The following is an 18720-nucleotide window of genomic DNA, read 5'->3' on the forward strand; positions in this document are numbered from 1 at the left end:
GGCATCTCTTGTCATATGTTCATTGGACCCCACTTTCATTGCCTCACTCCATCCTTAATTTCATTTTCTCTTACTATCACTGAGAAACAATTAGGGAAGAATCAGGCAGGGAGGTCAAATCAGGAAATTTCCCGACTCAGCAAATCCTTCTCATTCAAAGGGCCCCTACATATCATGTCTTCATTCAAAGGAAGCAGGGGTGAGATGGACTCAGGGCTGGCAACTCCATGAGAGGCCTGAGGCTGCAATGGAGAGGACAGATGACAAAGCCAACAGATTAGAACACCTGCCTCCATCTATTGCTACACTTATCATTAAAGCTAGACCAATGTTCGGCCTTCAAACCCTCACTCCTCACTTTCAATACATTCTCTGTGTCACCCAGATTCCTCTTTGCTAGCCTATGCTTCATCCACGTTTCACAACCCCCCCATGTATCTTCTATTAATATTCACCCTGTGTCCTCTAGGATAGACTTTTTGATGTATTTCAACTGGATTAAAAATAAATAAACTCTTAATAATCTAATTTAATTCAAACCAATCAAAATGCAAAATTCTCTCGTACATAGGAACCATTTTAAAAAATCTAAATTGTCTTAAGTTGTCAAACTGTTGTAAAAATGAATGAGCATACTTTCACTGACCACAAAGACATCTTATCCTTTAATAACATCTTAAAACTGTCAATAAAATATTAATACAGCCTTGTACTGACATGGGCACTTGTGGACTGTTTGAAACGCAATCAAGACTGCTGAATGGTCACAGCTAGCAAAACAAGTCATTGCAACTCAAACATAATGGAGAAAAAACATGGGCCTCAGACTTCTTAAGCTACACCAGATGATTTGAGAACCTCAGTGACAGGAATTTGATTTTTGTTCCTCCTTTTATTGACAGGGAAGACTTCTTTTCAACTTAAAAAATATTGAGCTTTTAAATTACTTCCGATCGTGACCCTAACTTTTTGAAGCAGTGTTTTCTTCAGTTTTAAATGCAAAACCACACCTAAGTTCTAAAATAAGTAATCTTTTCCACAATGCTGGTGAATATTGTTATTAACGTATAGGGTTTCCAGCCCTGATTACAGGCCACTTGTCCTTCATAAATGACTGCAGTGCAAACATATCTACCTTGCAATACAGGATCTAACTATTAGCTCTTCTTTTGTATTTCTACCCCTGTCAAGGAAGGAATTCCCAGTGACATTGTGACTTTTTTTTCTCACCTGTCCCCCACTCATGGGACTGAGATTCATACTGAATTACATATATTTAATGAATGACATGATCCACAAAAAATGATTGGGTTTGGATTGAATATCTCTGAAATGCAATCAACAGGAGTGGGAGTGCTACATGAGGGAACATTATTGACATTGGCAAAAACAACTAGAAAGTAGCCCAGAATTAGATCTGACCTGGAATTTTTAAAGGGCTCTCAGGTTGGCTCAACTCGGCATATATCCAAAACATAGGTTTCTAATCATCAGGGATTTGATCCTGCCAGCAGTTTTTGGGTAATTATTACCCATGTCTGGATCAACCATCTGTTGGAAATTTCTGCAGCAATTCATAGAGTCAGAGAATCGTAAAATCCTACAGTATGAAGACAGGTCCTTCCGCACAAACTGGTCCATGCTGACCAAAATGTCCATCTAGGCTAGTCCCATTTCCCTCCACTTTTGGCCCATATCCTCCTAAACCTTACCTAACCATGTATTTGTCTAAATGCCTTTTAAATGTTGTTAATGTACCTGCCTCAACCACTTCCGCTGGCAGCTCATTCCATATGCATACTACCCTCTGTGTGAAAAAAGTTGCCCCTCAGGTTCCCATGCATTCTTTCCCCTCTTGCCTTAAACTGATGCCCTCTAGTCCTCCATTCCCCAACCCTGGGAAAAGCACTTAGTGCCTCTCATGATCCTATACACTTCTGTAAGATCCTCCCTCAGTCTCCTATTCTCTAAAGAAAAAAGTCCTAGCTTGTCCAGCCTCCCCCTATAACTCAGTCCCTTGCGTCCAGGCAACATGGTTGTAAATTTCTTCTGCACTCTTTCCAGTTTAATAGCATCCTTCCTTTCACAAATTGACCAAAACTGAACACAATACTACAAGTGCAGCCTCAACAACATCTGTACAAACATAACATAACTTCCTAACTTCTATACACAATCACTGGAAATTAGAAAGGAGTACCTTTCCACAGAAATATATCTACTTTCAGAGTAGCATCAATCGTACCCAATAATACTCATGTACCAATGCTCTGGATAGTTCCATTTAGCTAGATGGTGAAGAATGCAAGGCAGTGATGCAGCAGAAAGAATACTGAAAAATGAAGCACAGGTCATAAAATCCCTACAGTGCAGATAAGGGCCATTCAGCCCATCGGGTCTGCAATGACCCCCTGAACAACATCCAACCCAGAACACCCTATCCCCCATCCCCATAACCTTGCATTTCCCATGGCTAATCCACCTTGCCTGCACAACCCTGAACACTATGGGGCAATTTACCATTGCTAATACCACCTAATCTGCGTATTTTGGGACTGTGGGAGGAAACCGCAGCACCTGGAAGAAACCTACACAGACACGGGGAGAACGTGCAAACACAGACAGTCACCCGAGGCTGGAATTGAACCCGGGTTCCTGGCCCTGTGGGGCCACAGTGCTAACCACAGAGAAAAGCATTTTTCAAAAGGAAATGGGGAGTAGGAGAACACTGTTACATAGATTTCGCATGAACTGCCTTTAGAAAAAAATGAACACTGAAGGGCATTGTCAAGAGCTATGTGAGAAAATGGATTGTGGTGAGAAACTGAATTATACAAACCCAGAAGATCCCAAGTGTGGTTTCTGGTTTGTGTTGAGTTATGTAATCTCAGCCCGGGTGACAATTGGAGCGTCCCTAGGCTAGCGAGGAAAGAAAACTAGATACGGTTCTCATTTCTGATCTCTGCCTTTTGCCTCCTATGGGAAAGCACAAGATGTCAGGCAGGAGCATGAGTGAGACAGGCTGTGATACCCTCAGCATGTTTGAATAACTTAAAAACATGAGAGAGTTAATCAAAGATTGCTCACAGAGTCTCAGAATGATTCACCATTATGAGGGGAGAAGATGTCAAAATTCATGGAATGGGGTTAATGGTGTCAACGGATTATTTCATTATAAATTATACAATTTCTGAAAAAGTATCAGTTACCAATTAAACATCTGCATTTGATACTAAAGATGTTTCACACCAAGAGTAATACCTAAACCCTGACCCATGTTGATGCTGGTTTTAATTTTCTCAACATTCAATAAACACATGCCCTCAACTGTTTAACCAATCTCCCATCAAATGCAGACTGAATAATGACATGTTAGAGCAAATATTTAAACATGACGCAAGTCAGGAAACCTGGTCTAACTCTTCCTTTAGGCACAAGCCCTGTACATAAATTGTAAAGATATTTTCTACCACCTATTTCCAACTGTGATTGTAATTGAAACAACAGTTTGTACTAAGCAGCTATATACAACATGGCTAACATTTAACTTGGAACTTAATTTAGAGTAAAAATTGTCAGTCTTCACTTTAGTTTGCAATTAATGCGGTTCCTGTATATTTTAAAAGATTATATCACTGGTAGTATGATGATAACACCGCTTGATCTAGGGATTATGACAAGAGGCCTGTGAGCTGAAACATCTGTACTTGTGTGGATTTCGAAAGGGGGAGGTTAGAGTTTATTTTTCAAATGCAGTCTGAATCTTCAGCTCAGCAAAAAAATCTGTGAATTATAAATCAAAAAGCATTACATTCATCAAGATAAGAAGCTGACTGCTTTTTATGCACAGATCTACATCAATCTAACATAATACAGAAAGATTGATCAATAGGAAGCTTTAGTATGTTTCACAGAATTGATTTGATATTCAGGAGTGTCAAACTTAAGCTAACATTGGCCATATGTGCATAGGATTATTGCTCTAAATCTACTAACTAACTTTAGTTACAAGTCTCAAAATTGTTAAATAAATTGCACACAGGTGCTGCAGAGGTTTACTGACCCAAGGAATTGATGACTGACACAGACTTGTCCCGACAATAATGGAATCTCCTATTTGTACCAGACGGTGCTGCTAGATTAATTTTAAAAGGCGACACCTGGGTAACATTTTCAAGGTTGCTGTAAGGACGCTAAGTGAAATGGATATTAAGGGTTGAAGAAATCAGTCAGGCTTGATTTTACAATTGTTATTCACATTAAACAGGCACATAAATAATAAATAGGTGGAACGGTTTCCATGAAGAAAATTTCCTTTGTTGAGCTCACAGTCTTCTGACTGGGAAAAGTTGAATGTTTCAATGATTATACTTGGGCTGTAGTTTGTGAGTTCTCCCACAGCAATGCACACAAACCATCAGGCAATTCACCAATTAGAACCAACAAAGGATTTCATTAAATTCATAGACATGCTCCAACTGATCCATAGTCTAACTGTCTGCAAAATTTAGAACATTTTTTGTTTAGATGTGCAGCCTTAGAGACCTGTAGTATTGATATCTCAACTTCAACGTTTTTTTAACAAATGCGACTTAGAAAGACTTGTGTATCTGGCTCCAGAGTGAAGTCTAAAATGTTATTTACAGCTATTTATGTTTCCACACGTGGGACACACAAACATACTATAGTGCAACATCAATGGAATATGCACACACTTATCTGATCCACTGCTGTATTCCAAACTTCTATTTTATAACCTCCCTGATTTAGATAACATACCTAAATACAAAGAAAGAAATAGAACCTTTCATGATCCCAGCATGTCCCAAAGCACTTCACAGCAACTATCTACTTTTGTAGTGCAGTTACCACTGTATTGTGGCAATCAATTTGAACACAGCAAGCTCTTGTTCACATTGATGAAGTAAATTACCAGATAATCTGATTTTGACAGTATCAGTGGAGACATTAAATTTAGCCAGGGCAACAGGAGAACTCCACCACTATGCTTCAGAAAGTGCCATGTACTTTTGTTACATCCATCTGAGTGGGAGGCTGAGCCTCATTTGAATGTCATATTCCAAAGCAGCCACCACCAACAGAGCAGCATTCCCTCACTAGCACATTGAAATGCCAGTCTAAGTAATGCATCGGTGTCTCATGAGCGAGGCTTGAACCCATAGCCTAACACACAGGGGTGACAATGCCAACTCGACCAGCACAGATCACAGCAGAAAACACATCAAAATATTCTCAGATCAATTCACTGTCTCGGATAATTAATTTACCTAAAATATCATTTTCCTGCAGGAACCAGACCTTGAATGCGTAGCACAGGGCAAGCAGACACAAGATATACTGCTGCCTCTGGCCAGAGAAAACCTGCATGTGTAAAACTCCACTCACCAATTACATTTGAATTACCAGGGTGGTGCCAGGAATGTTATCTCCATCACATTCAAAAGATTAAAATTGATTTTATTTTTATTGAGTGGAGTTCTTCAAATTTGACATTACTCAGGACTGGAATTAAATTATCTTCTGGAACAGATCTGCAACTTCCCCAAGGGCACTTCAAGTGACTTGGCGTTTGAGATCCACTGCCTGTATGAGGGTTATTTCAGATCGACTAAACATAGAATATGAATTTGTCTCATATATACGTTTTGACTAAGAGACTTTCTTTTCCAAGTCTTAATTGTTAAATAAATTTTTCAGTAAGTAGTGGTATAAAGATTTGCCAACAAGTAATTTTGAGCTCTAAATGCTGAACATCTTGACATAGGAAGACAGGCTCTTGGCAAAGTTGTGTGCACTATGATCCTACTATAACTGTACAAGCTGCAGCTGATTACATTCAGATTGAGTGCACATTGCTGTTTTATTTCTTGTTTCCTTTTGAAAAGTATGTTCCATTCATGAAGCAATATGTTCTTACAAAGAGATGTTGAAAAACAAATATCTTTTTTCTGAACATGCCCCCTAGGGTAGTACAGGGCTATTTTTGTTCAATTAGTTCTCAGAATTGGGCGTCACAACCCACCATATGCTGGTGGCCTTTGATAGAATATTCCCAGCACATATTCCTCACCAGTGTAACCATTATAAAGTAAAAATGTATAATGCTTCTTGTGTGTTTCCCTGTTCTTTCTGTTATTTATTTTCTCTGGTAACCAAATAGTGCATGAGGCAAATATTCCAAATATATTCAGTAAAGGAGGGCTTGATTGATCTGAATGAAATCAGCATTCTGTTTCTTTAAAATGAAGTCAATGTGCATCCCTTTCTGCTACACACATTTGCTGTGCCTTTGTTTTCCTTTGTTTCTCACAGTCATGCTATTGTAACTTTTAACCCTTTGGCAACAAAATAGAACACATAAAGTGGTGCTACTCCAATGACTTCTAGATTCCATCAACTGCTGCTTCCAACAATAAGCATTCAATGTAGACCTCTAGAATTCTCAATTACTTGAAGCTTGAAACAGCTGACTGTGTACCTTGGACATTGCTCCCCTACTTGCCATTGCCATACCCTTAAACTGCTGATCGGTGTGCTACCTATTGTTTCTCAGCAGATCCCCAAAACACTGATCAGTGCCACGTACATACGGTTTTGTTAGATTTGTCTTCTGAGGGTAAATTATATCACCAGACAAGATTAAACCATAAAAGGACAATCAATGTCCTGACAGCTGCAACAATGAAAAGCTGAGCTGTCCAGACAGACTTCTCAGATACTTTTTCTTTAGAAGTAAGACTGACAAGAATGCAACATCTGTCACCACATAAAGATGTCCCAAATTGCTTTGCCATCAAACAAGCACTTTTGAAGTGTAGTTGCTCCTGTGTTGCAAGAAACACGGCAGCCGATTGGCACCCCTTACGGCTCCACTCTATTTTAGTAATGTTAGTCATTGGACAAATACTGGCCAAGGTACAAAACAAAAGGATACTTTGAAAGCCAAGTTAGTCTTCGTGTCCACAAATGACTCCTATCCTTGCAGTGTTCAAAGAAGGACTCTCAGGTAAAGTTTGGCACCGGAATTTCAAAGGATAAATCAGAGCTGTGCAAAGTTTTACAGCTACCTAATACCAGTCCTAATTTGTCCTCTTTTGTTATGTTATTAACGCCCCTTGTAAATATATAAGGAACAACGTAACTCACATCAACTCCATCCAGCCAGCACAGCGCACAACTATTATGGGTGACTCGCCTGCCAACTTCCAAGCACATCTACTAAATAATTATTATCAAATAATAATATTTATAGGCAACTAAAAACAATCAGCTTATATGCAGTTTTAAAAATATGGGAACATAAATCAGTTTCTCAAGGTTGGTTAATAAGACTATTTCAGGATGTGCTTTCTCTTAATTTACACAGAATCTCCACCCAAAAATGAGTGCTATGTTAAATACATATCTAGGAACATTTCTTTTGCTTCCCTCTCTCCTCTCTCTTTCTGAGCTTCTTCAACTTCCCTGGATGTAGTTACTAGGCTTAGTGAGCCATTGGTTGCTCTATGATGTTTATAACTCAATGTCATCTCATTTGCACAAGCATACATAGAATCTTCAACAATGTTTACCACCAAGAGTGATTATCTCTTTGCTAATCTGTAAAAGCTTGAGGTTAAATATAGTGCCCTGCAGTCATCGTGCCTCAGGCCAACTCATACATCAGAGTACAGTTCTTTATAAAATGCATTGTACATACAATCAATGGGTCAGGAATGGGAGCTCACTTAAAGTAAATACTCATTTTGCGGCCAACATAATAACACAATGTTTCTGGTAAATTATGTAGGCATTGCCACTTTCCAGTTTTGACCTGTAAACTACTGGTTGCTGACATATAGAACAAAGGTCTTTCAGATAGTCAAATCATTGGCTCAATTTTGGATTTGCAGTATGAAGATAAGTTCAGGGCAAGGGTAGGGGAAAACTGTTATTTCAATGTCAATAATGTTTGGAAAGGGTATTCACCAATAGTCCAAGGTCTGGTTTTATCATTGAAAATCACATGCATAGCTGTGAAAATACACATCAGTTAAATCTGACAAAACCGGTGAGCAAACACAAATTCTCAACAATTGCTGCAAACCTGAAATAAAATTCTGGAAATCAATCAATAGGTCAGGTAGCATCTCTGGAGACAGAAATTAATGTAGCATTTCAAGTTGATAATCTTTTAGCAGACTTGCAAGATAGTAGTGATGAATAGTTCTTAAGCAAGTGCAGATTGAATCAGGGAAATGGAGGGGTAGGGGCAGGAGAGGTGCAGGCAAGAATTAAAGAGAATGCTCATGGGTAGAGTGAAAGTCAAAAGTGATTCTGACGGAAGTGATGACTATACAAACTAAAGGTACAGACTGCTTTTTTTGTCATGTATTGATAAATGATGAATTCCTGCGACAAAGCATCAGCTCTCATTTCCTCTGGGTTTTGATGCAGCCAAATTTCCATTCTTCCCTTCCGTTTTCTTGTTCTGCTGTATTTGCACCTCCTCTAGACCTTTTATTTAGCTATACTTTCCCATTGCTAATCGCTTTTTGCTTGCACAATTGTCCCTTTCCTCATTTAATTAGCCCTGCTCTCCCGCTTATTGCAATTTTTTTCCTTTTGTTCTTTCCTCCGACCTTCCCACACCTACCCTGCCATTTGCATCTCATCCTCTTTCCCTGTAGATTCCAAATATTTGTTCATCTCAAAATAGTATCTTTGTTCCTCTCTCCACAAGTGCTATCTGTCCTGTTGAGTGTTTTCCTGTGTTACTGTTTCCATTTATGTTCTTAATAACACAACATGTCAAATAACAATTCCTTTTGATGGAATCAAGACTTTCTTCTCTCTTCTATGTGTCTCTGTCTAGGGCATTTACTGAAGGAAACTTGGGAACACATGAGTGTACTCTAAAACTGTTTTTCATTGAGAGTTAAGAACAGCTGTTGAATCTTCAACAAATCTCTCTGTTCATGTTAGGGGAGTCTAAAACTACAGGGCAGAGGTTTAAGGTGAGAGGGGAGAGATACAAAAGGGTCCAGAGGTTCAATTTTTTCACACAGAAGGTGGTGAATGTCTGAAATGGGCTGCCAGAGATAGTGGTGGAGGTGAGTACAATTTTATCATTTAAGAAACATTTGGACAGGTACATAGATGGGATAGGTATGGAGGGATAGGGACCAAATGTGGGCAAATGGGACTAGATTAATTGTGAAAACTGGGCAGCATGGACAAGTTGGATGAACAGGCCTATTTCTATGCTGTAAACCTCTACGACAATGCAATAATATTTCCAGAACCACAATAAAGTATATGACAAGACATATTTTATAACAATTGTAATGTTCGTTATGTATCAGCAATTATACAGTATACCTAAAAGACATATCATCACCATATTGTAGCATGTGACCTGAGTTTATAAAAATTTCAGCCTCCATTTTAATTTGCCACTTAAAGCATGAGATGCTGATAGAAATGTGATGTTGCCTGTGACTGAATAGTTTAGTATTAGCCCAGACATTGCAGTGCCTATGACTGTAAGGTATGGATATATCAGGAGCTGTAATTAGCATCAGTTAAATCTTTCAGTACTGCATTATCCACATCTAGTTCTTTACATTACAAGCACTAACATACATAATGCCTCAGAAACAAAAGCAGAAATTGCTGGGAAAGCTCAGCAAGTCAGGAAGCATCAGTGGAGATAAATCAGAGTTATTGTTTTGGTTCCAGCGACCCCTCTTCAGAACTGATTGTAGCTAGGAAAAAATTGATATTTATACAGAAGATGGGTGTGGGGAGGTGGGGGAGGGTAATTGATAGCTGGAGATAGAGCCTAAAGAGAGAGAGAGAAAAAGTTGGACAGACAAAGGAGTGGTTAACAGAATGCAAACAGTCTTTGTTTCCCCAGTGTAGAGGAGATTATATTGTGAACAGCGAATGCAGTAGACTAGATTGAGCGAAGGTAAAGCACTGGAAGTGTGTCTGGAGTCTTGGATGGTGAGGAGGAGGAAGAAAGTAAACGGACATGTGTTACACCTTCTGTGGTTGCAGGGGAAGGTGCCATGGGGCTGTGGGGATGTGTTGGGAGCGAAGGAGCAGTGGGCCAGAGTGTCCAGGAGGGAACGGTCTAGGCAGAAGGGACTGGAGGGTAATATGTGTCTGGTGGTGGAAGTGGCAGAAGAAGCTGCTAATGACTCTATAGATGTGGATGCTGTTGTGATGATAGGAGAGGACAAGGGGAGAGAACAAGGAGGGGTGAGGGCAGAAGTGCGGGAGATGGGTCGGACACAGCTGAGGGCCCTGTCAACTATGGTGCTGGGGAATCCGTGGTTGAGGAAGAAGGTGGGCATTTCAGAGGCTCCCTTGTTGAAGCTGCATCATCAGAACAGATGCGATGGAGATGGAAGAACTGGGAGAATGAAATAAAGTCTTTACAGGGAGCAGGGTATGACGATGTATAGTGCAGGTGACTGTGGAAGTCATTGGTTTTGTAGTGGATATTAGTGACAGTCTATCCCCAGAAGTAGAAACAGAGGTGTCAAGGAAGGGAAGGGAGGAGTCAGAGATGGACCAGGTGAAGGTAAGACCAAGGTGGAAATTGGAAGTGAAATATATAAACTTTTCCAATTCCATTGAAGAGAGAGGAAAGCAGCACCAATGATGTCACCAATATACCAGAGAAAGAGTTACGGGTGGGGGCCGGAATGGGACAAGGAATGTTGCATTGATGCCACAAAGAGACAGGCATAACTGGGGCCCATGTAGGTACTGCCTGGCCACATCTTTGACCTGAAGAAAGTGAGAGGAGTTAAAAGAGATGTTTAGAGTGAGGATAAGCTCGGCCAGCGGAGGAGGGTGGTGGTGGATAGGGACGGTTCAGGCCTATTTTCCAACAAAAGAGAGCCCTGAGACCATCCTGATGGGGGATTGATGTGCAAAGGGATTGAACGTCCATAGTGAAGAGGAGGTGGCTGGAGCCTGCAAACTGAAGTAAAGCGTCTGATGAATTGCAGAGGTAAGTGGGGAGGCACTGGACAAGAGGAGAAAAAAACGAGTCAGTTAGGAAGAGATGTGTTCTGTGGGTCAGAACCAGGCAGAAATAGTGGGTCTGCCCAAGCACATTGCCTTATCAGGTACAAATACCTCATTGGACGCAAAAGTCCACTTCATGATAGCAGATCAGGTAGAGAAAGTAAATACAGTGATTTTTCATGACTGTAGCCCACATATTTTACAATCATTACATAAAGAGCTTTGTATGAAGTTGATCAGAATTAGATTACCAGTTGCAAATATTCCTCTTCTTGCATTTTTGCTTTTTACTGAAATAAATAATTATGAATAACCAACTGTTTTATACCGCAGTGAAATATTACTTATAATGAATGCACGATTAATTAAACAGTACAGACTAGATTTTGAATTCATGGAACATTCATAAGATCTTTTTGTTAATAGGTTATTTCCTGGATGGATTTAAAAATAGCAGTGATGTTTGATGAGAAAAAGACAAAGACAAAGTATGTTCAACTGCCTCTCTGGCTCACCCCCAGCTGTGAACCCAAAGCAGTAATGTCAATCAAACATCACATATGGCTTTTCTTCAATTGAATTAATTTTTCACCAACTGAAGGAAGAAGTTATCAAGTCACATAAGAAATCTGAATGAATAGTTGGCAGTTCTTCAGCAACATTCATTCTCAATCTGTTTGTAAGTAAAGTGCTAGGATCAGAGGCATTTTTCTAAACCTCAATTAATTTTAAGGAATGAAGTGGGAAAATATTCTGTGGTTTGTAGATTGGTTTCATTCTACGTTCTATCACAGCGACAATGATAGAAAGCTGTGAGGTTAAACATGTGTATCAACAGTGGAATTGCCTGTATTTTGGAAGCAGCAACAGAAGTATAGCACTTCTTGAGCCAACAGATCACAAAAAATCATCCAAAGGCAGAATTACATTACTACATTCTACAGCTTTATAAATAATGGAATGAATATTTTCATCCTTTTTTATATAAATTAGGCTGTGTATGTATTAGGCAACAGAGTGGACACAGAAATTCATTTGTGATTGATTCTGTCTTTCCTTGAAAGGTCAGAGTGCCTTCTGACTTGTCAGTAGCAACAGTACATTTAAAATTCATGCACATGCCTCGAAGTTATACTTCTCTCCAGACATGTAACAGATGCTCAATGTCTAATATCTGGCAGATATAGAGATTGCATGGCTTTGGACATTGGGTAGAGGACAGAAGAAGAAACCTGTGTTATGCCTTACAATTAACTGTGATTTCAACAGTAACTCTAGCCTTCCAGTAAAGCTACAGACATAAAATTGACTAACAAAGACATTTCTATGCTAAAGGTTTGGAAGTATAATGTTTACAAGCCAATGCGCATAGTGTTTGTGAAAGGGTGAAGTACACTTGTGCCACACTCAGGTGCAGAGGGTTGTGACAGTATTAGCAACAGCAATGTTTCCTCCGTATAATTATTGTGGGAATATCTGTTGCTGAGGTAGAGGTTGTTGATCCAAACTGTGGCACTCAGTGCTAAGAATGCCCAGCACTGCTATTTCCAATCATGATTTGTGAGATAGAGAATAAAAGGAATGCAAAAAGAATCTGGACTTCAATCTTAAAGACAGAGAGCAATTAAGAATGCAGTTAATTTTAAAAGGAGATTTTGTTTTTGAAAAGTGGCTCCTATCTTAATCCTCACAGGATTGCAACCTATTTGTCCATTCTTTTTCCCTCAGTTTAAAAGATGGAAAAGCATTTACATTCAGATCAGTTGACTGTTCCCCCATGATGCAGAGCCCTTTAAGCCTCCTGTAAGAGGGATTCATTTTGGAGATTGAGGACAGCTTATATTGCACCATTCGCTGAGGATAAAGCATAGCATTGAGCCTGACAAATTGTATATGTTCAATTAATTTGATTCAATGTGTTCAGGTTGAATGCCAGATGAAGTTGCAACTTGTTCTTTAGTTTCCAATTAATTATGTATATTAAAATGTGAGCTATAGTTTACTTAATCAGTAAACACATGTCATGACATGCATGTGAACAAGGGTTTCATTCTGGGAAGAAGCTGAGAGCTGAAATATTGCTTCCAAGATTTAAGACACATAATGCATGCATTTATTACTCAGTGTAGCCACCAAACCTTTAGACCGTTTAAGGACTTCTTATTTACTTGACCCTTTCAAAAATAAAAGAAAGTAGCCATGGTATAAAATGAAGTTAACTTTAGCAGCAGTAGCAGATTAATGGGTATGGAAAGAACAGTTGAAATTCAGCATGTTCTCAGTGGCAAATCTTTTATATATGCCAGAATATGCCAAGCCTTTTTTTATATTTGGGAGAAATGACTGCCTAACATGATGGGCTTCAGTTGCTTCTCAGGCTGTGCGAGAGTATTCCTGCATTATTTATTCTGATTACCCTCCCCTTTGCAATCCTTTCTTCTTTCTCTGCCTCAATGCTGTCAGTGGCTCATTTCTTTATCTCCACTTATTTGTTTCTTGACCACCTCCTTATCACAACCGACTGGGTATACTCTATCATTATGGTATTGAGCCATTGACCAGACAGTCAGGATTTCCATTGCTTTTGGAACTTGTTCTGCAAAAATGCACATCATGGGTTACGGCAAGATAAATGTAAAATTTGCAGTATTCGTTCCAGAATGTCAGAACACGTCAAGTCACTTGCCCAGGCAAAGATCTAAGCCAAACGCACTAATATTTTGTTCCAACAGTGATCTAATTAGGTGACTTTTTTTTCCGGATTGAGGTTCCTAGACTGAAAACAACTTTGTCAGTAAATTGCCATCTGATATCAATATTATTACTGTGAGGACACAGAACCGCACAGAAACTTTGAACTGTGTGAGTGTCGGATCAAACTTTAAGTGACAAATCAATAAGATTTTACGTGAAGTTATGATCATTTCTTGTATTCTGTCAAGTTAAAAAATCATTTTTCAATGTTACATCACACATGCACAGTGTCTTACTGACTTTCAGGAGTTAATACTTTACTGTTGATCATCAGGTGACACTGATCTTTAAACAACTTAGTGAAATCTAAAAATATTCTGAAATATGTGACAGATTTGATGTTTTTACCTTGATATGAGAATGTCAGGCGTGGTTTACTTTGTTTCCAGGCTTCAGTCACTGGTAAAAGGAAGATGATAAGAACACAGCAGCACACAGCAATAGACTGTGCAGAAGAAAAATTACTTCTGCAGTCCCTTTTTCTGATTAGAAATTTGCACTCCATGTTATAAATCTACATACATACACCAGCACAACCCAATCCTTCTGTATATCAGCAAGGTCCATACCAATTCAAATCTTCAAAGTACACTGCTAAAACTGCTGTTAAACTAAAAGTAGGAGTGGTAGACTCTCCTGCCAATCAGTCTCCATCAATTTGCATAAATGCTGTAAGGAACAAGCAAGAAAGGAGTGGTTTGGCAGAGGCTGGGCAAGCATTTTATAATTAGAGCCAGCAGTGCTAACATCTGCTGAACAACAGGCAGCGTTAAAACAAGAAAATGTTTAAGCTGCACTCCATTAATACGCAGCAATCGTGCATACCAGCCATTGAGGGTCTTTTTAAAGGTAGACTTGAGACTAATTTTCAATTAAAGCAATATTTTAATCAATCATTAATTTTTAAAAAAAGATCAATGTTACACATAGTGTGGCAATTTGATTCACGCATCAGAATATTCAGAATAACTCAAATGTTTAATTCTCACCATCTCAGGCTAAAAGCTGCATATTTCAGTAGAACTGTTTAACTATAGGAAAGTAGAATAACTAGAAGTCAAATCTTTTTGGGACAGTTTTGTTGGATTTTGCAGCTAAAGAGTGATTCTGGAAAAGGAGCTGCTTTCTTTTTACCTTTGTATAAAGGTATTTAGATACAAAGATTTAAATCGATACAAAGCAAAGTTAAGAGCAGTAAAAATAAATTAAAAATGTAAAAACTATTATGAAAATCACAAACTATAATCATCAATTTTATTTGAAACTGTAACAGTGATATAAAGGTTTTGGAGCAGGAAAGATCATTAGGCCCTAATATGTTTGGTGTTTCCACATATCAATCTTTCTGTCATCATTTCCTTTAACTCACTCTCTTCAAAACTGCCCAGTTCAATAGTATTTCTTCATTGCCTGGTTTTGCACATGTCTATCATAGATAGGATCAATCTGATATATACAGCGAAAATAGAGCGTCCTTTGATTTGCAATTCCTCCCTCTGTTACTGTGTCCCAACTGTCATTTGCCTCTTTTTAATAAAACCAGTGTCTGTGCTAATGATTTCATTGAATAACATAGTATAGGGCCTTACTGAAAGGAAAAGCAGGTTGGAAAATCAGACACTGAGGCTGGCACATCTGATTCCTGGTTCTATTGATTTACAGACATAAAAAATAATAACTGACAACCAGAAGGGGCATGAATTGTGGCCTCTGTGTCCATTAAACAAAGACTGTATTCCTGACTGAAAATTGTATATGTATCGCTATCTCTAACACTGATTTTCAAGCTAGTTTTCTATCTCCCCTATCCTGTGATCCTTAATCTGTCAATTACCAATGAAGAAACTTATAGAGAATGTTTTGAAATTCAAAGATGATCAAATGCATTTTCTTGTTCCACTATATCTGAGAAGTGTCAGCAAATACCATTGCATTAACTAGCCTTAGCCCTCCTTTCTTGAAACATGTTGGCCATCCATTATCAGGGTACACCTTTCCACTATGACGGTACTGTCAAGGTTTGCAGATATATGGCTTTTGGCACTCAGTCTGCAAATCAACTTATTTTTGCTACTAAGTATTTCCATTGATAAATAAACTACAAAAATACAGTTGGTCAGGATGAACATATACTTATATGATCAGAGACTGTTGCAAATATGATCCTTCATGCAATTCCAATTTGAACATTGCCACATTACTTATAAATTATCGATTGGCACACAAACTCGAACAGGACATGACTTTGTGCATTCTGTTGTATTATGACCGGGGAATGTGAGAAGGGATGGATTTACAACTTGCCCCCTAATTAAAGTGGATGACTGATCCATAATGCCAGTTTTACACCAAAGTGGCAAATTGAATACGTCTACAACAGCACTATCTCTTCTTAAATCTTGAGAACACACAATTCATATCAGAGCTGCCAGTGTACCTGGCTTTAATTAAGCTAGACAAACTACAAATGTATCTCCATCTACAATTATTCCACTGGTCACATTTCAACTGCTTACATGCATGTTAGTAAAACTAATGTGCTATTTAATTTTACTTGTCATAAACATTCACATTATACTGAAATCACCTTTATCTGTCATATAAAAGCTTCAAATGCTGAATTTTACGTTTTTTTCATTGTGTTTAACTTGGCTGCTGAAAATAGCTTTGGAGAAATCTAGTTAATCATTTTACTAACCAGGGAATGGATTTCTAGAGTTTGTGTACTTCGAACTTATTTAATGGGATGGGTATCAATTTGGAGACGTCTGTTAGTCATTACAGAGGTGACCTGACTTCACAGCCCAAACAAGTGTTAAATTATGAAGGCAAACAGCTGTCAGCTGGAATTTCAATATAAACCAAGCGTTAATTAACCCTTTTAGGCATCTCCAGCCTTATTTTATTTAAAGAATTGATTTAATTGTTTCAACTCAATTTTCTTTCTCCTGACATTGGATTGCCTCCCATAGCATTCCTTATCCGAAGAAAAATAGAATGAGAAAATGATCCAGCCCAGGGGATCATATGGGATCAAAGGAATTACAATTGAGAAGGAAGTTGTTCAAGATTTTTAACTGGAGCCATTACCTCAAAACTTACAAAACTCTGCATTTTGTTTATTAATTTTCAAGTACTTTTATCTGGTACCTTCCATTACCGTTCTCTGTTAAACCTGAATTATTCTCCTAAATGAAACCATTGCCAAACTACAGGGGTGGATACCAGGAGGAATGCCCAGGTCAGGACACGTCTCCTCCATCTTAAAGGAACTGCCAACAGCTCTGCTAATATTAGGGATTAACCAATGCAGAAGTACACTGATACAGTGATGGACTCTGCTATTGGATCACCTGACATTGCATGTCTAACTTACAAATGATGTTAAGCAGGAGAGTGCAATATTATTTATTGCTGAGCACTAATTTGATTAAAGTTCTTTTTCAGGGTCATTGTCCAGGCCACAGCTGTACTCTGGAGCTTGTGTATACACAAGACAAGGATTGAATACATTGAGGTCATTTCAATGTTTATAGATTCCAAGGACATGGATATCTAGTGATCTGTCTGTGACATTGCTCATGGAAACAGGAAACGAAAGCTAAGGGGATGAGTTTTTTGTTTATCTCTGTATGCTTTTGTGCCAACTGCTTTTATAAATCTGACTACATCTTCCACTAACATTTATTGACAGTGATTTGTGTTTTTAAAAGTTCAAGATCAAAGTTTAAAAGAAGACATTTGGATTGGATTAAAATTGTGATAAATTGAGAATAGAATTTGTCTTCAATGTACCTGAAATCCTTCAAATGGAAGTAATAGCTGAAAACACCACATACCGGAATTTATGAGCCCATGATGGTGGAAATCATGTGACCAATCCCACGTAATCCTGGTGGAGAGCCGACAAAAGTCTCCCAGTCGTGGCAAAACCTCCTTGGTTAAATGAGAGGGCAATAGGGTATGATGTGGGAATCCCAACCACAAGTGCATTAACAAGTTTAATTCACTTAGTTAACCAGAAGTAAAATGAAGGAAAGTCAAGTCCAAGGTTTTCTTGAGTGAAAGAGATTGGAGTATTATTATTTTATTACCTATTAAACCTGAGAAAAACAAGAAAGTGCAAAATTACAAACGTACAAACTCAGGTTATAAACTTAAAAAAGTGGAGAGGCGACATGTCTGTACAGGAAGGAAAATAAAGGTCATTCTAGTTTAAAGATTTTAGGGTCTTGAGTTGGAGAGTGAAATCTGAATCTGAACTGTTTGGCTGTTGTACTGTTTTTTCAGGAATGACAAAATTTGCTGATGACCTTGATTTCTTGCTGAATGGTGGTTATTTTCTCACAAGCTACTTTTTCACCAGTACTGTCTCCTGAGATTGGGAAAAAGAGGAGAGAGAGCTTTCAGTATCCTGGCTATTGTCATTTCCATGTTTCTTTCACTCTATTTTGTTAATATATAGTGCCTTTAATTTCTTCATATCTGTATGTATGATGCAAGTGATACAAATTTCCTGATGCCTCACTGTGTTTCTGCATCTCTTGATTAAAATAATAATACAATTCAGCCAGTTTCTATAGTCAATATTGCTTGCCTGGGTTGGCTAGATGATCTCAGCAGCCATTTTAGGTCAGCAATTTCCTTTTTAAAACAATTTTTAGTCCTTTAAAGTTTCAGGTGTTAAAGTTAAATGATGGAAGTTGAATATTAATAATCCATTTTCACTACAACCATAACAAAGGTGACTTCATTATAGACATTGTAATACCTCATAACTGGAGTTGTCACAATTAATTGTTTAATTCTAGTGAAAGCTGCATTTTGTGCTGTGTCCCCCTATACTACTGCACATCTTTAACAGAAAGCAGTGTGTAGAGGTTCATAGTTTGATAATATATTAGGCATGAACATGGTTAAATA

The 18720-nt window shown here is 38.3% G+C and overlaps 2 protein-coding genes across 2 annotated transcripts in view; both read right to left on the reverse strand.

Moving 5' to 3' along the window:
* The window catches only part of LOC109912364 (semaphorin-3D-like), an 82825-nt gene extending 68431 nt beyond the window's left edge, over positions 1–14394 (reverse strand). The window contains exon 1 of the mRNA XM_020511787.2: positions 14146–14394. Coding sequence (XP_020367376.1) covers positions 14146–14302 — 157 coding nt within the window. The 5' untranslated portion in view covers positions 14303–14394. The remainder of the gene's footprint in view (positions 1–14145) is intronic.
* LOC109913838 (cadherin EGF LAG seven-pass G-type receptor 2-like) overlaps positions 1–18720 on the reverse strand; it is a 990249-nt gene that overhangs the window by 426793 nt on the left and 544736 nt on the right. The gene's annotated exons all lie outside the window — the stretch shown is intronic.

Source organism: Rhincodon typus, chromosome 25, assembly GCF_021869965.1.
Source record: "Rhincodon typus isolate 14 chromosome 25, sRhiTyp1.1, whole genome shotgun sequence".
Classification (NCBI taxonomy): domain Eukaryota; kingdom Metazoa; phylum Chordata; class Chondrichthyes; order Orectolobiformes; family Rhincodontidae; genus Rhincodon; species Rhincodon typus.